The 25,509-nt window shown below is 44.7% G+C and overlaps 1 protein-coding gene across 9 annotated transcripts; it reads left to right on the forward strand.

The window, feature by feature from the left end:
* The first annotated feature begins 5,716 nt into the window (after window positions 1-5,716).
* Window positions 5,717-24,860, forward strand: LSM14B (LSM family member 14B). 9 transcript variants are annotated; one of them, XM_083618910.1, is made up of 10 exons: window positions 5,717-6,363; window positions 15,866-16,029; window positions 16,797-16,932; window positions 17,883-17,999; window positions 20,859-21,026; window positions 21,167-21,244; window positions 21,911-22,072; window positions 22,207-22,360; window positions 22,872-23,052; window positions 23,515-24,860. In XM_083618910.1, exons 1-9 carry the CDS (start codon window positions 6,243-6,245, stop codon window positions 23,041-23,043), a joined length of 1,272 nt encoding a protein of 423 aa, XP_083475036.1. In that variant the 5' UTR covers window positions 5,717-6,242; the 3' UTR covers window positions 23,044-23,052; window positions 23,515-24,860. The 9 variants fall into 9 exon arrangements, with proteins under 9 accessions (XP_083475036.1, XP_083475034.1, XP_083475035.1 ...); XM_083618908.1 differs by having other exon boundaries at window positions 5,746-6,363; window positions 20,859-21,074; window positions 22,872-24,860; XM_083618909.1 differs by having other exon boundaries at window positions 5,746-6,363; window positions 22,872-24,860.
* The last annotated feature ends 649 nt before the right edge of the window (window positions 24,861-25,509 follow it).

The raw sequence follows: 25,509 nt of genomic DNA on the forward strand, positions 1-25,509 counted from the left end.
TTGACCCCTCAGAATTACTCCTCCTCATAGAAATAAACGTTAAATTAACAAGTTACCTTTTTGTGTGTGTGTGTGTTCTTCACTCCCCTTCAAAACAGTGACCAGCGTACATGCCCCTTACAATGTAGCAGGCGGGCGGGAAGGTGACTAACGCACGCACCGCCCCCATGCGACGTCACAGCCAGTACAGCGCCCGCCACAGTGGGGAGTGTCGGGGCACACAATGCATCTCCTCCCCTTGCTAGTATCCGCCCCGGAGCCGCAGCAAAGGTGTAAAAGAGCCACATGCGGCTCCGGAGCCGCGGGCTGCAGACCCCTGCACTAACCTAATACAGTACTGTAAACTATTGTTCATAAGTAGGTGTGTTTTGATTGGCTGTGTGCCAGAATACTGGCTTCCTATTATGAAGTGTGTACTTCAACTATTAGACCTAAAAATGTCCAATATTTCAGACTTTGCGAGTAGCGTATTTTAGACTATATGCCATGGAAACTTTTGGGTGTGTATCATCTCCATCCTCCTCCCAGCTGAGTTCTGCATGGGCAACCATTACAGAGGAGGAAGGTTCCATTTACTGGACTGGTTGCAAGTAGGAAGGGCAGCTGGAGGGCAGCTCACCCTCATGGACCAACCTCCGCAATCAAGATGTGAGCATCAAGCAGATGCTACAAGTGCAGCTAGGACATGATGGCTGGCCTCTAGCCATCAACCAGGTGATCAGAATAGTGATCCTCACCCAGTTGTTTTATTATCCATTGTACCTGGAACATAGAAAAGTCTGCTAGATCAGGCTAATGGCACATCTAGTCTAACATCCTGTTCTCACAGTGGCCAACCAGATGCCTATGGGAAGTCTACAAATAATAATAATTTATTATTTATACCCCACCCATCTGGCTGGGCTTCCCCAGCCACTCTGGGCGGCTTCCAACAAAATATTAAAATACAATAGTCTGTTAAACATTCAAAGCTTCCCTAAACAGGGCTGCCTTCAGATGTCTTCTAAAAGTCTGGTAGTTGTTTTTCTCTTTGACATCTGGTGGGAGGGCGTTCCACAGGGTGGGTGCCACTACTGAGAAGGCCCTCTGCCTGGTTCCCTGTAACTTGGCTTCTTGCACCGAGGGAACCACCAGAAGGACTTCAGTGTCCGGGCAGAACGATGGGGGTGGAGACACTCCTTCAGGTATACTGGACCAAGGTCGTTTAGGGCTTCAAAGGTCAGCACCAACACTTTTAATTGTGCTCGGAAACGTACTGGGAGCCAGTGTAGGTCTTTCAAGACCGGTGTTATGTGGTCTCGGTGGCCGCTCCCAGGATCACAATCACCACCTCCTTCTTAATTAGCTGTGGGCATGTGGAGTGTGGAGGGAGGCATAGATAACCTAACCAAGTGGAGAGGTTTCAAATGCATATCAATTAACCAAATAATAGGATCCAGAATCAATCTGGACTGAAAGTGGAATACTGAAGACAAACAGGTATTATTCCATATTGAGGAAAGCTATTATTTGCACTGCAAATGGGTAAGTGTGCAACACAGACTCAGAATGTCTTCAGAGGAGCATTGCCCTTTAATTCTAATTATGTAGCTTTTTGCACCTGGCTCTGGTTACTAGATCTTGAGGTTGCAGTAAAAAAACAAAGTCGATCTGAGGAGCCTGAAAAATATCACCCTGATATAAAGCCTTTCGCTCAGAAAGCTGAGTCTAAGAACGATCACAAATGATATTTTCCTGTTGTCTTCACTAATCAAGGCTGAAGTATTAGACATACTAAGCTGACAAAATTATATAATTACACTTACAAAATTAAATTGCTGCCGAAGTATAATTTTATATAATATTAACTTACTGCACTTGCTTCAACAGTTAGAACTTATCTCCATTCCTGATCTCCCAACAAACTGCTTATGCATCATTATGCAGAACCTCCTTATTTATTTTTTGGATACAGGTCTCTGATTTTCCATAACTGCTTCCAGCTGCAGAGCATTACATGGCTGGGTGATATGTAAAAAATGCATTGTTTTTTGTTTATTTTTTTTTTTTTAAAAGAATAAAAGAGTGAACCATTGTTCCCTGTTGGTGTGCTTTGCTGTGTACAATATCTAGCATGATAAACCTTGGTCTGTTCTTCTGATTTCTTGGGGTTTACGGCAATAATAATAATAATAATAATAATAATAATAATTTATTATTTATACCCCGCCCATCTGGCTGAGTTTCCCCAGCCACTCTGGGCGGTTCCCAATCAAGTGTTAAAAACAGTACAGCATTACATAATAAATATTATGAATAGTTTTTATAATAAAAATAACTTAGCTTAGAAGTCAAATCTGTAGGAATTTCATCTGTCACTTAATACGGGAAATAATGTTTATGAAAGTAGTAAGATTGGAAATATAATTAAGAATGCTTTTAAAAAACACAATACAGATTATTATTTTTAATAATATCAAGCCAAATCTACTTTTAAAAAAATCTTATTATGGGGGGCATAATTAATAACTAATTATCTTACCTGTAGTGAAATTCAAACCACTGACATGCAACTTAAATGTCAGATAGAGAAGAGAAATACCCTGTATATCAGAGGCCACTAGAGCAATAGTTCCCGTTCATTTTCTGTTTTACATAATTTGTAGGGGAGTTGCAAAATCCCCAGACTGAATTAGATTAGGCCTCACCAGCGATACCACTAAAAGCACCCACAACAAAGCCATGCGAATACAGCACATACACAAGAGCATCCACTGGGACGTGGATGGAAAATACCCACAACGATGATGACACCTAGTGATACAGGCTTTGGTCCCCATGGCAACGCATACACCACCTGCATCACCTGGGGCAACCCAGGATGCCGCATGAAGAAAAATTGCATGCATACTTTACGCAGAAGACGCCACACAAAAGAAAATGGGAGCATATACAAGCACGCATGCATATTCTCAATTATTATGGCAATTGCGGGCAAGAGGGCAGGAACCTCGTTCAGGCCCTCTTTTCTCTAGATACCCTGGTAGTTTCTGATTATGCTTTCCTGGTGCATCGCTAACACCTCTTGATCATTGGTATCAAAGATCCCTGCCTAGCATGATTGTAGAATTCCATCATTCGTTTCCAGATGTAGTTAATCAACACAGTCACAGGCAATATCTGCACCATGCCAGAGCTAATGCAATTCTGGAAAACTGAGCTAGCCTAGTCCTACCATTAGGTTGAGAGAGGTAGCCTGCTTCAGGTAGCATATTTGAGGCATCCTTAAAAGACTAAAAAAATTAAATCATTTGTTTCACTCACCATATTATTTTTTAACCACAGTGATGCCACTGGGATGTTCTCAGGTACCAAAGTATACCGGATCATCTCTTTCAGCATGGAAACCGATGTGGTCTAAGTGAGCTGTGAAATGAACAACATGGTCTACTACCCCTCTCCCCAAATGGATGATTGGTAGTTAAGATTCAGGACAGCCAAAAGAAAATACCTTTTCCACACACACACTTAGTTAAACTATGGAATTCTCTCCCACAAACGGGAGTGATGGCCTCCAACTTTAAAAGTGCATCAGACCCATTAACGGAGGATAAAGTTATCAGTTGCTTCTTCGTAGCGCAATGACTATGCTCGAATCCGTCTCCACGGTCAGAAGCGATATGCCTTTGAATACCCATTACTGAGAATGGCAGGTGGGAAGAGTGCTGTGATGCTCAAGTACTGCTTGGAATTTGGTCAGCCACTGTGAGAACAGAGTGCTAGACTTGACTGACCTTTGGCCTGATCCTGCAGGCTCTTCTTATGTAGTTGCTAGCGTCAACAGGACCCAGGACCAGACAATACATATCAAGATCCTCAGGATCCACAAGTAGTCCTATATTAACCTTACTGGTTTTTACCAGTTATTTTAAACACCGATCCAACTCTAAGCTGCCCCAGTTTTTCCAAATCAGTAAATATATGGATCAGTAGGTAACTATTGATATAAACTGGACACGAGAGAGCTTTCCTTACCCTGGGTTCTTTAGCCAAAAGAAGACCTGCAAGTCATGCTTAACGTGAGATGTTAGTTGCCTGCAGCACGGTCTACGGAACTTATCAGGGAGAGACAATACTCTGAACAAGACCTTTTGCCCTCTGTCACTTAACATCTAGGGTGATGGAAGAGAAAGCTTGATGTGCTGCCATTGCTAGCAGTAAATCAGGGGTTAGGAACCTGTGGCCCTCCAGTCCGTGTTAAGATTCGAACTCTGATCAACGTCAGTCAGCATGACCAATTGTTTGAGGATGTTTTGAATTACCATCTAGCAACATCTGCATAGCCACAAGTTCCCCACCCCTCCTTTAAATATTAATTTTATAGTGGGCTATGCCACAGTATGCTATCTTTGGTGCAAATAATTTGCCAGGGTGTTGAGAGTTGTTTGGTAGGTCCCCTCACAGAACTACAATTCCCAGCATCTTTTGAATGCTTTAAATGCGCAATGTGGATGTGACTTCTATCTCTTAGCATAAACCAAAATATCTTGCGGGGGGAAGGAAAAATGTCAGCGAGCAGAATGCTCATGTTTCGATAACAATTCAAGAAAGAGCAATCGCAGAGGGAGAGAACCTGTGGATAATTCTTAAGCAGTGCATAACCATCTGACCAACCACAGAAACGGACGTTGACTATGCCTCTACAAGCATTTCAGGGTTGGTCCTACCACTTGGCAGAGCGAGGCAGCCGTTTGGGGATGTCATTCAAGGTCTTCACAGAGCTCATGGTTCAAGCTATGGAACTCGCTACCACAAGATGTAGCAATTGCCACAATCGGGATGGCTTTGAATACACAAATCCGTAGTGGGTGAGAGTGAGACCATCAATGGCTACCAGCCGTGATGGCTATTATACTGCAAACTGCATGCCCCTCTGAATGCCAGTTTGCTGGGAATTGCAGGTGTGGAGAGTGCCCTCGTGCTTGCAGGCCTTGCATTGGCATCAGGCTGCCTGCTGCAAGAATGTGGGTAAATCGGTTCCAGATGTGCTTGCAGCTGGGAGGAATCTGGCTTTCGAGCAAGAGCACAAATGCAGCTCGAGAACACATGTCCTGTTTGACTGCTGGACATATTGTCATTTTGCTATTTCATGTTGATTGATTGCATATATATATATATATATATTTGTATTACTGTGCTATTCACCACTTTGAGAGCCTTTGGATCAAAACAGGTTATGTAAACAACCCATCATATGACCAAACAGCCGGCAGATGCTGGCCTCATCCTGCAGAGCTCTTAACATTCCTGAGAAAGGCGATACATTCATCGTTTACTTCTTTATTATATATTTTTACAGTCAGGGACGCGGGGGGCGGGTTAACCTAGTGCTCCTGGAGCTTTTTTGGCCTCGGTCACGGAGGGCACCATTTGCAAATACTGCTGCTCTTCAGTCAAGACAGCACAAATATTTTTGGGTCGGCCATACTGTAAAGCCCTTTATTCAAAAACAGGAGGAGAAGGACCAACAACAACAGCAGCGTCGAAGTTTTACTCCTCCGTCCAATAACTGACGGGCGCTCGTTTTATAACGCGCGCGTGAGGGAGGAACAGGCCGCCCGTCACGTGACGCCCGAGCCGCGCGACCCACCCACCCTGCGCCTTCCCCTCCAATTTCCCTCCCTCTGACCTTCTCCGCCCTCACCGCCTCCCCCCGCCCCGCCCCGTTTCCCTCGCAAGCCGTCCGGCGCGCGCGCATTGCCAAGTGCGCTTGCGCGGCTCCGCCCTTCACTCACTCCTCCCCACCTCCTCCGCACGCTCTCTTTCCCACCCCTCCCTCCCTCTCTCTCTCTCTCTCTCTCTCTCCCCTCCCCTCACGCCGCCCGCCTGCCTCGCGCGCGCGCCCCTCTCCCCCAATCGCCGCCTTGCCTCCGGGGCTATAAAAGGAGCGGCCGGCCGGGGTTTCCTTCCTCAGTCCGCCGCAGCGGCGAGTGGCTCGGGCGTATTTGAGGAGAGGAATTGAGAAAGCGAGAGAGGGAAAAAAAAAGAGGTCGAGCTGCGGTAAACAATAAAGACGACGACGACGACGCCGTGCTAACTCGAGCCTGGCTGCTGGGCCTTGGCTAAGCCAGCCGGTCTTGCGAGCGAGAGTGCTGGTCCCTGGCGGGGTGTCGGCCCGGCCGCCCTCAAGCCCAGACTTCTCCCGCGCCTGCCCTGCGGCGCTCCCCCCACCGAGGCCCGCGGCCGCCCAGCCCGGCGACGCCATGAGCTCGGGGACGCCGTACATCGGGAGCAAAATCAGCCTCATCTCCAAGGCGCAGATCCGCTACGAGGGCATCCTCTACACCATCGACACCGACAACTCCACCGTCGCCTTGGCCAAGGGTGGGTAGGGGGCCGCCGAAGACCCCCCCCCCTCACAAGCGGGGGGGGCGAGCGCGCGTGCCCGTGTGCGCGGGTGGGCGTGAGGGAGAGAAGGAATAAAAGGGGGCTTGGGTTGGGGGGCGCCAGGCGAGGCGGTGGGTGGGGTCCCCATCCTCTTGCTCTTCTCCCCCCCCCTCAAGGAAAGAAGCGGGTCCGACGTCGGAAAAGTCGCGTTACCTCGAATTCCTTTCTTTTCCCTTTCCCCCCTCCCTCCCTTCCTCCTCCCTCCTCCAGCGTTTTCCTTTCTTCCATTTGCAGGGGGTGCGGTTTGATGTCTGCCTTCGGCGGGGGGAAGGAGGGAGGCAGCTGAGCTTTAAAGGGGGCGTGTGCCTCCCAAATAGTCCTAATTTGTTTGTTTGCTCGGCGGTGGGGTTTAAAAAAAAAGGGGAGAGGGGAAAGAAAAACAGCAACCCAGAAAAACATGGCTACTCATAGATGGAGGAGCTGCTGCTGCTGTTGCTGCTGCTGCTCTTGAAATTGAGGTTGAAGGGCCTGTTGGGAAGCTGGAAGGAGAGGTAGGCATTGGGGTGGAGAGCAACGCTTCAGCCTCCTTTGCAAACAGTCTTTGCTTCTTTTCCTCCCCATTCGCGCCCCCCCCCTCTCCCCACGGAGAGGCTGTAAATAGCTTGCTTGCAGTACTGCCTTTTCTTTTCTTGCAAACCCCGTGGTGCTAAAAGAGAAAAGAATGCAGAGTTGATATTTATACACTTTGCCATTAGTGGGGAAGATTGCAAATTGCAAGCCAGACAGCGCAGGGGGGTGGATGTCTGGACAAGGGAAGAGGGTGCCTTAATCATGAGGGCCTTGGGGGTTTTTCGTTTCTTTTTAAACAGTTTGTGTGTGTGTGTGTGTGTGTGTGTGTGCATGTTTCCCAGGCTCTTGGCTAGACTTGTGCCTAGGTAGCAAAAGGGTCCCCTTGCATGCTGCATGCTTTGTTCTTTAATACAAGCAAGGAATATAATCTTGGGCTACCTGCATCTTCTACCCCTATAGGACTGCCTTTCTCAACCTTGGGACTACACCTCCCATCATCCCTAGCTAGAAGGGACCAGTGACCAGGGATGATGGGGTTTGTAGTCCAACAATATCTGGAGACCGAAGGTTGAGAAAGTCTGTTCTATAAAAACAGCCTTTGTAGATGCTGCAACTCCTTACGACACACTTCCTACCTCTTGCTGTTTCTCACAGAAGAGTAGGCGAGCTTCTTAATTCTACTTGCATAGGCGTCCTGCTGACTTTGAAGAGAAAGATGTACAAACTGGAGGCCTTAAGTTGCATACTCTCTGAATAACTTTGGCTGCTGCCTTTTTCCGGTCTTGCAAGCTCACTTTATGGGAAGCAGCTGTGGTGTGGAAAATTTTCTGTTCCTATATTTTTCTATGGAAAAATTTCCCATATTTAAAAATGTGGTGCTTTGTGAGAATAGGAGAAATTTGATGCCAGCTATATTACACAGTTTCAGTGTTGTGAAACTTCATCAGGAAGCAGGGCTGGTTTGGGGAAAAAATCCATGTGCAATACCCATTCTCATGTTCTGGTCATCTGTAAATTGCTGGAAGGAAAGTACACATCATCTAAACATGTTTAATCTCATTCAAATTGGTTTAGGGCATAGGTAAATCAGGAGTGAACATTTTATGGAAAACCCACATTACCAGGAGGAGAATGTGTTCTGCAGCCTTTGTAGCTTCTATATGTAGGTTTTGTTATTGTTTAGTCATGTCCGACTCTTTGTGACCCCATGGACCAGAGCACGCCAGGCACTCCTGTCTTCTGCTGCCTCCTGCAGTTTGGTCAAACTGGACTTACTCTGGAAAAGTGTGCCTCAAAATCCAGGTCTGAGGGTATGCTTGGAAAAAGATGGTCTTTGCAGCTTTATTTCATCCACTTTGGTCTCTGGATCGTCATTTTCTCTTCCCGTCATATCTTGTCATTTTTCAAGACTTTGCATGAATAACTGAGTAGAAATGAGAATGTCTAGTTTCCTGTAAAATGCCATGTATGTACTACTTTATTCACCTGGAGGCCCTCATGTCTTTGACTTGGGGAAGATGTGTGGTTCCTATTTTCTTTCTCACCTCACTACTTTTGAGAGCCAGGGAAATGTCTCCATGTTTCCCCTTCACTTAATGGGTTGGGGTACCCCTGTATTCTAAGCTTTAACAGCATGGGCCTGGAAAGCTGCTCTGGGGCCTTTGCCTTGATAATGATGAAAGTGACCTAGGTTCCTGCAGCAGATGTCTGAGGGGCTGCTTTGCCTCCTCCTATTCCCTAAAGCATTCTGTTGTGTTATTTTCAATTTCTCCAGCTTTTGGAATCTGTAAATGGAAAAGATCAGTTGTAGGTTGTTGCAGGTGATTGGCACACTAGGTGGTACTGGCATTTAGCTTGTGGGTCATGCCTTGGGGTGACCCCAGCTTCATCCCTTTTCTTTCTTGGCAAGAGACAGTTATATCACGCTGAAGACAGCTTTTCTCATAGTAAGGTCTCTGAAAGCCTTTCTTCTCACAAAGGGAATTCCCTTCCTCCCGGCTTATTCCATTTTGTTTGGAGGCTTCACCCCTTGATTTTTTCTTTTCTCTTCCCAACACCTGTAAAGAAAACGGGTTTGTTCGTTCCTTGCATTTGTTTGGGCTTAGAACACCTTGGAGGCCAGTGCTGGGCTGTCCACATCTTTCATAAGGCATGGTATTCTCTGGAACATGATGTAGAAGTTAGCGCTAAGATTGTGTGCAACTGACAAGTGTTTGGTGGGGGGGGGGCTGATTCTACCCTGATTCAGCTGAGATGGTTAGTTGTGACCTGACTACAAACTGCCCAAGTCTCTAGGTTGAGGAAACAAGAAGGCAGGCCTTGTAGATGGGCAGAATCTGTTCTGTTGTGTTCTGTTCTGTGTTCTGTTATGGCCTTGCCCCTTCATAGTCAGCTCCTGATGTATGTTTCTCTGCTGCTAGAGCAGTAGAAAACAGCTTGACAAACCTGGCTGGGATGTGCAGGGTTTAATAGCTGGCTACCTGGCTGCACTGGGGTGGGGGGGAAGTGACCTGCATGTATACTCCATACTAGTTCAATTCCCCACCAGCTTCTTGGAGCCATGTATTCTCTTAATTAAAGAAATATGGTAGACCAGATGTTAGCCTTATGTTTTCTTGTCCAAGGCTAAGAAATCCCTTGTGTGTCTTAATACTAAAGCCCAGCAGCCAAGCAACAGGCGTATTTGGGGGAGGGGAAAATAAACTTTTTTAGTGCAGTTTATCTGATACCTGATCTTGCTATGCTTGATTCAGGAGGGAGATGGCTGTCTGCAGCAGCCAGCCATTGTTCTCTTGTATAGCTTTGTATGCTGTCTGGCTTCCCTTACCTTGCAGGCAGTTGGAATGTAGCCCCACCTCCTTCAGCTTGTATGTCTGTCTCCTTTAAAGGTCCTCCATCCTGCTGCCTTGCACTGCTCCTGCCTCTTGCATCAGCCCACATAAAGTGTGATTGAGGACTGATTCTGCGTTCTTTATAGATTTGATATGCACTCAATTGTGAACTGCTGTCTTCTGCGTTTAGCTAAATATCAGGCTCTGTCTCCTCTCCAATTTCCTAGTATAGGATTAATACTCTTATGTGCATCTTGTTGAAACAGTAGCTGGCTGAAGCAGAGTCCTAGTCCCTCAGATCTGTTTATCAAAAGCAATGTGTTTCTGAATTAATAACACTTCGATTGACAGTATTCTTGTCTTTGTAGATGACACACAAGAACAAGCAGTTGTGTTTTGAACCTGAACTTAGGCTAGATTTTCTGAATTCCTTCTTGGTTTTAATTTAAGCCAGTTACTAGTCCTCATGGTGATAAAGAAACCATACATAATAGGTAGTGTCTGGTTTAGGTCAGCAACTCATTTTTTTGCAAGAACATATTTTGAATATTGCATGGAATGAAGGGCAAGCAATTTGGATTCAACTGAATATTCTTCTGCAGAGACAAAGGGCTCTTTAATATTTTCCTCTGCTGTTTGACCAGCAACAGATTCTTTGACTTGAGGCAGTGGATTTCCACACACCACCACAAATCTAGGCAAATGGGAATGAACAAGTAAGGTGCTTAAGGAGAGAACTTGTGTCAAAAGTGTCTTGCAGTTAACACTGGACTACGTTAAAAGGAAATCTATACTCCTTTCTCTGCTTGCTAGTCTGGAAAAAGAAGCTCATGTGCTTAACAGAGGAGGGGCAGGCTGGATTTAGCTCCCCACTTCCTGCGCCATCAATTGTCTGTTCTTAATCTTTACATAGCAGGACCACAGCTTAGTAGTAATAGTAGAGCGCTCACTTTTTTATGCGTAGGACACCCTGTTCAATCCTTAGTATCTCCAGTTAAAAGGATCAGGCAACGGATGATAGGGAAAATCTGTCTGAGGCTCTGAAGATCTGGCAGAGTAGACAACACTGAGCTAGATGGACAAATAGTCTGATCTGGCATAAGGCAACTTCCTATGTCCCTAGGGAGGCTTATCCTGGGTAACCTTTGCATTGTATTTTGGACATACCACGCTCACAACTTTCCATTGCGAAAATGCAATGCTTCTGCAGCACCAGGAAGTGTCTACTGCAGATAATCCACAGCAGTGTTGCTGGCCACCACCTCCTGCTTCAAAAAGTCCTCAATATTGCCTACCTATGGTCAAGAAATCTTGGCTGGCTTTGTTAGTCTACTAAAATGTTAATTTGAATGACTGCCTACTGCCCAAGAGGGGGAGAACTGTGTCTTCTGGCATAAATGCTGAGCTAAAATAGAACAGGTGAGCCTGTGCCTTTCTCCACAGCTTAGAAGAGAGATGGGAGCTTATATCCCTATTGCGCTAAGACTCAAACAGCAAGAAGTGTTGCAAGTATCTTTTGAGAATCAGTGTAGCATCAGTAAGAGCACATTTCATTTCCCTGTGCTTTTGAAGGAAACCTGGAAGAGTGTGTCCACATGCTGCTTCACACACAGAAGGGGCAGTGTCAGAAATCCCCCCAGACATGTTTTGTGACTATTGTGGGTCCAAATTAAGACCATGTGGAGATCTCTGTACACCAGGTTGGCAATTGACATCTCCATTTGGCTGGCCCCTTCAGCTTTCTAAAGCAGGTAAGCAGAAGAGCTTATTTACTGCAGTTAAATCTTGGGCTTTTCTCCAAGGAGTACATGGTTCACCGCCACCCCCAGTTAATTCCATAACGAACCAGTGAGGTAGGTTAGGAGGCTGCAACTGGCTCAAGGTCACCCAGTGAGCCTCATGACTCTGGAGATTTGAACTCTGATCTCACAGGTCCTACTCTGACACACTAACCACTACACTACATTAGCGTCCTAGAGTATGTCTGCTATGGGACAGCTATATCAATCAAGTAGGTCAATAAATACGGGGAAAGCAAAATGTCACTTAGATATGGATCTGAAATATTTTCCTTGAAGCTTGAATTTGTTTCATTCTGTATTGTTTTATTTGATGTTTTAATGTGTTGTAAATGGCTTTGAGATTTGTTCTCTTTAAAATATAAGGCAGTGTAGAAATGAAAATAAGACAAATAATAATTATTCCATGTGGTAGGGGGAAATGGCGCATTGACATTCCATTGTGGCAGCCGTAACCTAGGTTAAAGGTGCCATTTGGTGATTAGATTGTATATCTGAGTTTCTAGCACTGAGAAACAGAGAAACACAACACTTGGCAGAACAAAGCATACTTACCAATATAAGTTGGTGTGAATATATGGATCCTTGATACCAACATAATCCCTTGAGCAGACTTAATTTTGGGCCTACACAAATATAGCATTTCTTGACCTATACTTACGGTAGTAAAGAAATTTTATACTTCACATATGCCCCTGCTCATATTTTTAATTCCTATATCAATAATACCATTGGCAGCTGGTAGAGAATTATGCACCAACATTTTGTTATATTTTTATCTTGTTTCTTCAAGAAGCTCAGAATGGTGCTGACTTTTATTTATCTTCAAAAAAACAAACAAACAAAAAACCCTGTGACATCCACTATGCTGTGTGTGACCAGCCGTAGGTCACCCAGTGAACTTCATGGTAGATAGAATATTAAACTCATGCTGTTTTAGCTGGTCATAGAAGCCTAAAATTGTAGAGTTGGAAGGGACAATGAGTGTTGTCTAGTCCATCCCGCTGCAATGCAGGAATCTCGACTATAGCATCCATGACAAATGGCCATCCAATTTCTGCTTAAAAACCTCCATTGAAGGAAAGTCTTCCATCTTCCAAGGGAGTCCGTTCCACTGTCAAGCAGCTCATACCATTAGAAAGTTCTTCCTGATGTTTGGTTGGAATCGCCTGGTATCTTGGAAGACATTGGTTTGGGTTCTGGAACAGGGGAAAACAAGCATGCTCCATGTGACAGCCCTTTAGATATTTGAAGATGGTTATATCCTGTCTCCTGTTGAAGCTAAACATACCCATTCCTCATAAGGCTTGGTTTCAAGACCCTTCATCATCTTGGTAGTGCTGTCCTCTGCACAAGTTCTACCTTGTCAATATCCTTAAATTGTGGAGCCCAGAACTGGACACAGTTCTGGAAAGAAGAGAGCAGGACTACTGGTACTTCCCTTGATCTGAAGCTGCCTAGAATAACATTAGATTCCCCCCCCCCCTGCCATATCACACCGTACTCTTAAGGCTTTTCATCTTCCTGCTCAGTCTCATAGTTCCTTGGTTTACATCAAAGGCTGTGTCTGGCAATGTTGTTTGTATCCACAAGAATCGGAAGGAAGAGGTTATGGTCGGTGGGCTTTATAAGACTTGGCAACTTCGGTCACATGAATCTTTGCACCTGGAAGACAGGACACCTCCTGTGACGTCCAGTTTCCTCCGCACACTGCTGCCTCTGTCCTCCGCAGTATGGAGTCACTTACCACCACCACAGGTCTCTACCTACTCTGGGGAGTGGCAGGAATTGTTCTGCATGCTGTACCTTCCACAGCCACCTCGGTGTATTCTGAGTTCTGCAACTGCTATCCTTGCTCCTCTGGCCCAGAATCTGTGTTCGAGACGAGGGCATGGAATCAATTTTGCAGCTCCAGTGGCACAGCATGGCTCCTGTCAAGTCCTACTTCTGTGTGTCATGTTCCTCCAGGGGTTTGTCTCCTGCAGTGGGCAATCTTCCTCCTCTCTGGGGGCACCCCATCTGTGCCGCTGTTCCATGACTGTCTACTCTGCTCTAAGCTTGCACTTGCTGCAGGTGTAATTACTTTGCACATTCTCAGGCAGGAAGACAAACATGGCAGGTCGCTGCAGCAGCTTCTCCACCATCCATGTCTCTTGGTCCTACAGACAGCGCAATACTGCACTCTGGGCCATCCTCACAAACGACCCTGTTTATAAGTCCTTGTCAGGAGCTCCCAGAAGCTGCTAAATACAAAGGTTTCCCCCTAATAGTTTGGAGCTTTTATTGTTGGCAACACAGCTACCTTTACTTTCTTGTTTTCTCTGATTGAATCATTTTAGTCCTTGCTGCAGTTGCTACTGTGCTGCCTTGTTCTCTGATCACCAGTAGCCAAGCAAAACACACCTCTTCTATCTCTGAGGCTCCAGTCTCAGTTCTCAGCTCTGCCTGCTATCTGCAGTTAAGGATATAGAAACCAAGTTCTCACTGTCTCCCAAAGAAGGGATTCTTTCTCAGTAAGTTGAAGTGGGAAGAAGACTGCCCAGTATTGGCTTAGTTAGAAGACTTGTGCATAGTTCTGGATGGTATTGTGAGGAGTATCATGAACATGTAAATAGAGCTCTGACAGCCTTAATCCTGTTCGCAGCATCATATTTATGTAAATGGGAAGCCTGCCAATAGCTGCATCGGAAGCTTAACACAACTATCTGGAAAATGCTGAATTTATCCAGCTCACTCCAACATAAATGTAACTGATCTGTAAAAGGGAAACTTGGTACTATTAAAACATGTGTAAAACATTATTGGTTGGGTTCACAAATGTGTTCATGCAGCAACCCCCTGGCATTTTTGAAGGTCTGGTTTGAGGACAACTGTTCTAGAGTAACTGTTCTTTCTCTTGGCTGCTTGAGAGACTCTTTTTAAAAAATTACGCTTTGCTTCCTTTAAATCATTGTGACCTCGTGGACTTACCAACACAACTTTTATATTCCTGTGCCCTTTCTGCTGAGATGGGAGAGGCTTGAATTTAAGGGAGAATGAAGTGATAGATGTCTTGTACGACTCTGTTAATGCTTTCTGTCCCCCCCCCCCTCTCTCCTGCCTCTTAACTGAGCTTCCTTTTAACCCTGTGGTATGGTCTCATTACTGCTCTACAAATTACTGGGGAACACAAATCCTGTGCATTGAAATGTGGACTCAATTTGACTAAATTGCTGAGCCAAACTTGCTTATACAAAGCAAACACAATGGGTTTATATAATAATATAATTTATTATTTATACCTGCCCATCTGGTAGAGTTTTCCAGCCACTCTGGGCGGCTCCCAATCGAGTGTTAAAAACAATACAGCATTAAATATTAAAAACTTCCCAAAACAGGGCTGCTTTCAGGTGTCTTTTAAAAATAGGCTAGCTGCTTATTTCCTTGACATCTGATGGGAGGGCATTCCACAGGGTGGGCACCACTACTGAGAAGGCCCTCTGTCTGGTTCCCTGTAACCTTCTTGCAACGAGGTAACCACCAGGACGCCCTCAGTGCTGGATCTCAGGCACTGAACGATGGGGGTGGAGATGCTCCTTCAGGTATACAGGGTTGGGGAACCTGTGGCCTTTCAGAAATTTGTGGGCTGCTGTCCTGGCCATTGACCAGTCTGCTTGGAGCTGTTGGGAGCCTGCAAACATCTGAAGGTTCCCCATCTGTGTTCTAGAACCTTGACAAATGTTGTTCTCCTTGATACTAAAGACTGATCTCCTTTCCAGTATTTCTGAGTGATTCATATTTTGGAAAGCTAACAAATACACAATGAATTAACACTCAATAGATCAGAATTCAAAGTAATAAAATGCCTCATCAGGATTAAAAGGCCTGGGGGGGCAGGGAAATGTCTTTGCCTGGAGTGAAAAAGATGCTGATAAAGAGTGGGTATTGGAGGAATAGTAGTTGCATATTCAGAGGACTTCCATCTATTCCTCTGTAATAGTTTTGCAACAGCCAGTTTGTAGTCCTGCTCTATAATGCAGTGCAAACAAGGGGGAGTCAGGAGGTGGTTTTCAGCATCAGTCACCACAAGTACCAAGAGCTGCTTGCACTGCAATTGTTGGAGGGAAGAGAGCTTGCCCCTTGGACAAATTAGGATGTAGCAGGCAAGGTCAGAACAGACGTCCCAGCTCCAGTCCTCAGAATTGTAATTCAAGCAGATCAGGGGAGACGCTGCTATCAAATGCGTTTCATAAAGGCAATATAAAATGGCCTGTTGTCTTCCAAGTATTAACATTAGTACTTTTTCTTTAATGTTCAAAGTGCGCTCCTTTGGAACTGAAGATCGTCCCACAGACCGTCCTGCCCCTCCAAGGGAAGAAGTTTATGAATATATCATCTTTCGAGGTAGTGATATTAAAGATATCACTGTATGTGAGCCTCCAAAAGCGCAGCATAATCTCCCCCAGGATCCTGCTATTGTCCAGGTAAGTTATTTCATCTGAAACACCAGTGGTGGCTTCATCCAGCAGTTGAGCTTGGCTCCCCTTGTGTCTCTTAATTGAATTATCACTATTGGATTTTTTAGTCTTTAAGATGTCACAAGATTGTTCTGTTTGTTTGGTACAGCAGACAAGCATGACAGCCCCTCTGCCATTTCTTAGATTCGAGTTAGGCTGTTCCCCCTATATTAAGAGTGTTCATTCCTTCGCACATGCTAGCTCTCACCCCCCACCCAAAAGGTATGATAGTGTAGCAGTCAATTCTGTCCCATCCCCGCCCTTGTCTGGCTTTGTTTGCTGACAACCTGTGCATTGTAGCTGTTAACCTACAAGGACCTGTGCTATTTTGTAGTAGTGATGCTAAACATTCTGAATGTTAAAAAACAACTGTGCTAGCATTGAATATCTTTCTACCTCCTGTCCATCTTCATTTTGCAGCCTTTAACTTTAGAAGCATAACTTTATGCACTCCCCAGGGACGTTCGCCTGGTGCCTTCATTAATACACTTTTAGGCACCAGGCAAAAACATTCCTCTTTAACCAGGCCTTTGGCTGATTGACACCCAATGCCCTTTTAATATTTTTCTTGTTTGTGGGTGTGGGGTAGGGGATTTACTGAGTTGTTTTTGTTTGCATTTATGTATTTTGTTTTTTCATATTGTTTTTATCCTGTCAGCCTGTGACCTGTGCGTATAGGGTGGGGTACAAATAAATAATAAAATAATATAATATGGTGTTCTCTCATTTTGTAGTCTTCTCTGAGCTCTGCCTCAGCACCCTCCTTTCAGCCACACGTGCCTTACAGTCCCTTCCGAGGTATGCCGCCCTACAGCCAGCTTGCTGCCAGCTCTTTAATTAGCCAGCAGTATGCAGCTTCCCTTGGTTTAGGTGAGTACTGTAACAATAAACTGATATGTCTGCCTGAGCTGTTCCACTCCAGATTCCAGCTGGAGACTCGCAGGGAATGCTGTTCAGTTTCCAGCATGGAGGAGACTTCTGTATTGATTGGAGAGAGAAGAGGCTCTGAATGTTTTTGTTTTTCTTCCCGTTGGGAAGAATTCCATCACGTGAGCCTCCTCCTGGTGTCTAAAGTGGACAGCCCAGACATTTGTTTACCACCTGCAGTGAGGACTAAACTGAAGACTTATATTGTGTGTATTCCTCAGTTGTTAAAAGCACGTCTTTTCAGCAGCCCATGTCTTACTGGAATTAAGCTTGATTTCTTTGCTTTAGCTGCTGACTAGAAACAAGCTAGCTTTATGAATTGAATCTTATAGGAGTCCTCCACCTTGGGAAAGGCCATTCATGCTGTGGTGCAACAGACCAAACCTGGGTCAGAGCTGCTACCTTTGGACTAATCCCAGCTCATTCATAAGCTCCTTGTGATTCCTCAGCTGTAAAATGAGAGTAAGGGTGTCATCTGATCACAGCGAGTGAGAAGAAACTGTACCGGGTTTTAAGAACTCTTAACTATATATATATTTTTTTCAGCAGTTAAGTTTCCAGCTTAACTGCTTTCCATTTATCAGCTGAAAATTGGAGAGGAGGAATCCAAGGCAGTATGTTTGGACAGTTGCTTCCATTTTAGGTGCTTATTAGCAATGTAAGTTATTTAAAGGCATCGATAGGCTAATGCTTAAGTTGTGTGATGCAGAATGTTCTTCTGGTACCAATATCTGTTTTGTTCCTGGTTAAATTCTCCCCAGTCTCAAAACTGTAAGAACACACACAGATCTTGAGCCATCTTTCTTTCCCAACTCACCTGGATAACTCTAGTGCCTTGTGTCTTATTGGTATCCCTCTTTGCTTTGTCTTTTCCCCTCCTGTCTTTCTTTTAGAGAAACTGGTAAGCCCTCCAGCATCAGCAGCTGCTTCCAGTCCTAGCTCTTCTTCGTCTCCTCAGCCAGTTTCAGAGCCTGACTTGTCATCAGAGCCACACCTGCTGTCTTCTAAGGGTAACAGCAGCTTGAGGATTCCAAGTATTTGGAAGAACTGCATGGTGTTTTCAAAACCATTTTGTCTTTTAACCCCCCCTTCTTGCTCCTGAACAGAGTTAACCTCAGCAAGGATTACAGCAGTAGTCTTTCTGAAAACCTTGGTGCATTTGCTTCTGCTCCAGGTATTTGATTGGTGGACGAAAAGGAGCTTGAGTTCTGGGTAGTGTTTTAAATATTGAGGCAGAACTAGCTAGAGGGAAGGCAGCTAGTGGCGTAGGAGAAATCCAGTGAAATGTGGGGACCAGGAAGCAAGGAGGCTGGGCAGTGATCACTAGTTAAGTTCAGAAACCCTTCCTTGAAGGCTACACCATGGAGCTTCCGGAAGAGTGCCTGCAAAACTATGATCAGAAATCACAATTCAAATTGAAGTTGAAGGAATTGAACCTGTAGGCCTAGAATACTGATGGCTTATAGGACATGCACGACACCAAGCTGTTGTATAGCGGAATGTCTTGTCTGTGGATGAGTGGCTGGCCTTGGATAAGATTTGGGCTACTCTTGTGGCCTTTTAAAATGTGTTGGTTTTGAGATTCTGGTTTGAGATTGTGCTACAAATATCGGATGCCAAGGTTTCGCAAGAGAAGAGGACAAGTAGCTGCTTGGGGGGCGGGGAGAGGGTGCCTGCTGGGAATGGGACAATGTTCAAAACTGCGTGAAGGAATTTCTACTCAAAATTTCTACAGTAAAATTTGCCTGTGAGGGCTGCATTGCATGTTATGCTTTGTGTGGCTACTTTTCTGTTCTCTTGCATGTGTCTTGACCGTGGCTGTGCATTGTCTGTCCAGCTTGAGAACATAATTGACGCTTGCTAGGCAGGTTGCATTACCTTGGCATGAATTAACTTGGGTTTTTTTAGAACAGAGGTGTAAGGCTCTGCAAATGTCTCTCTTGGCTGCAAATCTAATCAAAACTGCTTTTCTGAATCAAGGATTCTGGGGAAGCTTATAGGTGGCTTGAGACTTAACAGTAGAAGCTGTCTGAATATCGTGCATCATACATTCAGGGGGATAGTGAGTTGTGACAGGTTTGTTGCAATGTTTCCACATGAAGGAGGTAAGTTGTAGTTGGCTCCATCAGATTTTCCTCTGGTGATGCTCGAGTTTGCTTTTTAAGGGCTCTTCAATTAATGGTATGCATTGTCCCTTGGCTGCTTTAGCAAGAGGTTCAAATCTGCATTCTTAATAAAAACAATTTGATCAAACTGCGCTGAGACTAAACTTTACACTGAAGTGTTTGGGTTGCGTTTTGGTGGCAATTTACCCTGCATAGTTGCTTTTAGTTACAGCATGATCTAGCCCCTAAATGCCATTGTAGTGCAAAGCTAAATATGCACAAGGGACAGTGCTGGAACGTTTAATCTCAATTCTGGGAGGCAAGAGGGTGAGCTTTGTAAGTTGGAACAGGACTATACAATCAAATAAAGAAAATTCTGCACCCAAACTACTGTGTGTGCTTTTTAGTTCAAGAATGAAGGCTTTCAAAAGATTTTCACATTTTTGAGACAAACTTTGGTTTCCACTATCGTTTTACGAGATTTCCTCACTGTTAAGAGGTTTAAGTGGTGAGATGGAGTAACGAGTTTAGTACCTGTTGAGTGGCAGAGTTGTGCCACATGTCTGCTAGCTAACGAAACTCCTGCTGAATTTCTTTCCCCGCCCTGCAAAGATTCCAGACTTCACTGTGTCTGTCAACTTGGTTTCAAGCTATGTTAACACGGGTGAGACATTGGGAGCCGTTTTCACAAACAGGGATTCAGTGGAGACCCAAATACTTTATTGGAAATATACAGACTGCCTAAACATTTTCTTACAATCAAGCGGTACATAAATTTTGCTAGATAAGTAAATAAAAAAATCTCCACTCACTGTTCGTCTCTCTTCTGTACCATGAACAGCCGTATTCTGCACCTTAACCAAATAATAGTTCTTGTGGATTTGCTACTGCCGGGTAGCAGTGTGCCTTTGCGAGGGGAAAAGCCTGTTTAAGTTAGTACTTTTTCAGAGCAATGTGAGGTCCAAGGCACATGGGGAAGTGAAGGGCTGATAGGCCGCAGAAACTATGCAGGTGTGCTAGTCTGCTGTGGATTATTGGCTACTAAGTACCTCTTTGAAATGTGTGCTTATGCATGAGGATCAGAACATGTGTAAACCATGTGGCTATGTAGAAGGCTAACATCTGTGATATTGCATGCAATTTAAACTAGTTGAACACTCCTGGTTGACACCAAGGGTGGGGAATTTTGGACCTGTGGCCAATCGCTACCTTCCAGGCCTTGGGGCTCTTACCCAGGCCTTATCCCTCATTGGCCCTGTTCCACACCCTCCTTGAGTGTTCTTGCTTGACTGGAATGGGCCCTTGAACTTGGATAATTTATGTAGCTCGCTTGTCTCAATGGAGAGGTGTGTTTGTGTAGGAACTAGCTTACAGTACAAGGTAAAAGTTACATTTTTCACTTCAGCCTGTTAGTACTCTCACTAAACATTTGCCTAGATTTTCGTCTGCGGCCATCTTGTTCAACCTGATAGCTGTCAGTTTGAATGCTTCTCAGTGGTTAATCTAACTTCCCAACATCAGTTAAAAGAAAATTTAGATTCTATATGTATTTTAATTCTATGCTGTTACTCTCATTTCCTGGACCGGATTAAAATCAAGCCACCATCTGTCCTGAACATAGTCTCAAATGCAGGAAATGTATTTTAGGTGAAGCCCCTTTTCAGCAGAACTTTCTGTTCCAAACTCTTTTGGCAGGATGTGGGAGACTAGTTCCAGTTCAGAACCACCACCGTGAATCCTGACAATTCCTTGGTTTTCCCACAGGAGCTGCTTTTCCATCAGTTCATTCAGTGCGCAAAAGTCCCATGGTGGAGCAGGCTGTTCAGACGGGCCCCATTGAAAACTTGAATCCCAAAAAAGCTCCTCCAATCAAAGTCATTCCGGCGGTCCAGCGAAACATGCGCCAGATCCCGCAAAGTAACAAGACAAGTGGTACAGAAATGCTTTCTTTCAGAAATATGTCAGCACTGTTAAAACCAGGTCTGAAGTCTGCTTCAGCTAACATCTGCTGATACCGTTCAGCTTGTTGGTTTATATTGTTGAGTTGAATAGACTTTCCTATTTTGCCTTAGATACAGTTGAGCCAGCGCCTGTTCAAATGCAAGGGCAAGTGAATGATGAGAATAGAAGGCCTCAGAGGAGGAGATCAGGTATGTTACCTGACTGTAGATTTTTCCACACTGAATTGCCTTCCTGTGTGTTACTTCTGTATGTGTAAGATTGGGCAGAAGAACATGGACTAATGCACCACTGATTCTAGAGGACTAGAACAAAATGACATTTGATAATGTCATGTCTAGAAAGGAAAGCATGTGGATAACTGGCAAAGCACATCTCTGACCCACAAGACCCTGAGGTCTGTCTAGTTAACACGACTTGAGCAATCCAAAGCACAGACCACTGTCAGTCCATTTGAAAATGTCAAAATCCAAGCTGAAATTTCTTGAGTTATGAGCCAGTTAGTATGCCTGAATGGCTACTCTAACTTCCAGTTACTTGAAAACTTCACAATAGCAGTTCAGTAGCAAAAGGTCTCCCTGTGTTACAGCTTTAATTGGGAAGGGACCTGAATTGTTGAATCCTAGAAGTTCATGAATGGGTAAATTCAAATACTGGGTGTTCTGGTACTCCACACCAGTATTACACTGATAGGCATTCAAGTAGCAAATAGCCAGAGCAGCTGGGCTGCTATAATTATCTCCACAACAGAAGTATAATGACAGGTGTAGCATCACTCCATGGTCACATGCAAGGAACCTGGCCTGTCTAGAGCCAGGGAAACTCAAGTTAGGAAGTATTCGTCTACTTCTTTTCAGGAAACAGGAGAACCAGGAATCGCTCCCGAGGGCAGAATCGACCCACTACCGTGAAAGAGAATACAATAAAGTTTGAGGGCGACTTTGACTTTGAAACTGCAAACGCGCAATTCAACCGAGAAGAGCTGGACAAAGAATTCAAGAAGAAGCTCAATTTTAAAGGTTTGCAAGTTCGCTAATGTGTGTTCTTGTTGTGATCTGGATGCCAGTTCCTCCAGAAATGGGTGAAGGGAAGCATCTGGGTGAGGACAAACGGCAACGTGGCTTGTTCATTGCGCACGAATGTGTTTTTCCAGATGAGAAAGTTGAGGCAGGAGAAGAAAAGGGGGAGCCTGCTGTGGCTGCTGAGAACTGCGATGGCAATGCAGATGAAGAACTCCTAGGGCCCAACTGCTACTATGACAAATCCAAGTCTTTCTTTGACAACATCTCATCAGAACTGAAACAAAGGTTAGTTACTCATGGATCTTAGAACCTCCACTTTATAGCTTCATTGGCTTTCTAATCATAGTCATCAGAAGTCCACGGTTCTGTTCATTTGGGCATCCCTTCCCCCACCCTCCCTGGTCAGGGAGCTTGTGCTATATCAGCTTGTGAAGTAGATCTGAGGCTGAATGTTCAAAATCATCATCATCATCATATTGAAGAGTAAATTGGTGCTCTGTCCTTAACCATGCACATCATTCAAGGGAACGGTTTGCAACACCATCTGGGGGGGGGAGGGAACATGTACAGTGGTACCTCAGGTTAAGTACTTAATTCGTTCCGGAGGTCCGTTCTTAATCTGAAACTGTTCTTAACCTGAAGCACTTTAGCTAATGGGGCTGCTGCGCCGCCAAAGCATGATTTCTGTTCTCATCCTGAAGCAAAGTTCTTAACCCAAGCGTCTGTAACCTGAAGGCATATGTAACCCGAGGTACCACTGTATTATGATTGGGAAAACTGGTCCTTTGTTCCTTAGTTCAAGGCGTACAACGTGGGCCGAAGAACGGAAGCTCAACACAGAGACGTTTGGTGTGTCTGGGCGGTTTCTCCGTGGCCGCAGCTTTCGTGGGGGATTTCGTGGCGGAAGGGGGTCTGGAGCTGTGCGGCGAAGTCAGGCTCCTCCCAGAGTGGGCACTGGAAGAGTGTGAACCTTGCAGGCAAGCTGTAAAATTATCTTTGGTTCTGGGTCTGGAGTGCTTTGGGGCATTCTCTGCATCAAGTAAATCAAATTGTCTACCTGGTAAAATGAGTTTGTCCATCGGAACCAGCCAGTTCAGGATCTTCATGGCAATGAAACTCATGAAACTGTTTCTGTATAGCCGTTATTTGTCCTGTGATTTCTTTGGAAAAAGGATAATAAAATGCAGGTTCTAGCTCAGCTCTTGGCGTTAAGGGAAGCGTGACATAGAAGCAGCTCTCTGCTATCTATGCTTCTAACTTGCTCCTATTTCCAATGAGCTCAGGGTGGCATATATATATATATATGGTTAAATATCAAGTCCAGAATCTTAATATTTCAGTTCATTTTCCCCAGCATCTTGAGAACCAGGTTGGGAGGCAATAGGGAAAATGTTCTCATGCAAATATAAAATGCTTATTTTCTTCTTTCTGTTGTCCAGGTTCTCAAGCATGTTCTGTTACGATGTGTACATAGGAAGGAGGTAACAAGCAGACCTGCTGCACTTAAAACATGGGTGAATGGAGTGATATGTCCACAAGCTTGTACTCCTGACGGCACTGCTGCTTCTGTGTCAAAGCAGGATTGGCGCACTGGAGCAACTTGGACAAAGATGCGTGCTCACTAACCACCTTTACCAGGAGTTTTTTTTTCTTTTTTCTTTAAGGTAGCACAAGGAACTTGTGCTGCTTCTAGGTTCCAAAGGCTGCTATAGCTGAACACACAGAACACCTAATCTGTTCCCTGAAGGAGATGAGACAATTCTAAATTCTTCAAAAAGCGAACCAAAGCTTGTTTGAAACCAGCAACCTCTTAATCTGTGGAACAAAGATTCTGCTGGTCTCCTTCCTTCTATTGTTTCTTTTTTCTTTGTCTTTTCACCATTCACCCTCCCAGGTTGAAACAAATCATTTTGATGTCTAGAAACGAGTTGTAGTGCAACAAGTTGTATGTAATGCGGTGATGGGAATTGTCGCTGATCATGTATCTGTAATTCTGGGTTCACCACGTAAATGTATAGTTTCTATGGGGAACTGTACAACAAATTTTCTTGGTGCTGGTCACCCCTCCTGTAGGAATGCTAAGCAACTAAGCTGGCGAATGGCAAGTGCCGTTCTCCAGCCCCCTCCCAATATTAGCCTCCTCCTCCTCCCTTGCTGCAGTGAAGCTTTCTCCATGTGAGGAAGGCTACACATTATGGGATACCCATGCAGCAACTCTTAAAGGAGATTTGAGATTTTACCCCACCCTTACTTAAAGGGGAAAAAAAAAGTTTAAGCTTTTGGATAATAGTCCTTTTCTTGGAGAAAGAGCAATACATGCTTTGTATTCTTGGAACACGAGTAGGACTTCGAATCCTCAAAATAGGGAAGGGGAACCTAAATGGAACTTAGGAAACCAGCATGTTCCAAGTCCTTCAACCGTTTCCCTCTTTCCCAAACTCTGTAAATAGTTCAGGTCTTTTTTTGTTTTTAAAAAGAATTTTTTGGGGGGGTTGAAAGGTGGGTAAGGAGGGATTATAAACTCTTGCATGAAAGTGGGTTAAGCCTGTAGTAATAGGCATGTGTCCCTTTTTGTTAGCTATAGGAATGTTTTGTTAAAAGGCCTCTTTTGGGTGCCATTTATTCTCTCCCACCCTGTTTCATGGCTAGCTTTTTCAGTTCCTCCCTAGGTCATGCATTCACTTACGTTGTTATAAAAGCTTGGGTTTATTTTGTAGGCCTTTATCATGGGCTGCTTTATGGAGTCATGTAAATTGTAATTACAAATAAACATGTAAATGTTTAATCCTCGTTTTGTTGGCTAACAGTTTTCTGCAAGGTTGTTGCTTTTAATGGAAACATCATCAGCGTGTCTTGACAGTACTAGCAAAGCTTGCTAACCATGGATGAGAGCTGGCTTCATACCAACCGAAAGTAGATGTTCAGGTTTAAGCAGCTGTTGAATTTGAGAAGCTGAGAGGAATAGAGAAGTTGGTAGAGTGGGCCATTGGGGACGTTGCAGCAGACCCCATTTCTAGGAAGATAGCTCCCCTCCTGGTGAGAGAATGTGGGACATGGGGGAAGGAGAATGTCGGAAAAAGAGGGAAATGATGCATTAGGAGGGACCCATTCCTTGGATGATGACCCACTATCTTCCCGTGCCAATGATTCTTCTTCAGGGAGTAGAGATCTTGGTAGTCTGATTCAGTCACTGGGAACATAGAAAGTTGGGTGTGTGAAATTCTGGAGGGTGAATTACCTTCCTGTCACGATGGTTGTGGTTGTCACACTGCCTAGTGCTAGGAAGGAGCTGATAGTCACGGTGCACATTGGCATGCATGATATGGGGAAATTGGTCATGAGATCATGGAAGCAAGTTAGGTTGCCAGGTAGGATGTTGAAACCAGGACATCCAAGGTAGCTGTCTGAAATGCTTCTGCTTCCCCCACATGCAG

Source organism: Podarcis filfolensis (assembly GCF_964270895.1).
Source record: "Podarcis filfolensis genome assembly, chromosome: 6".
NCBI lineage: Eukaryota > Metazoa > Chordata > Lepidosauria > Squamata > Lacertidae > Podarcis > Podarcis filfolensis.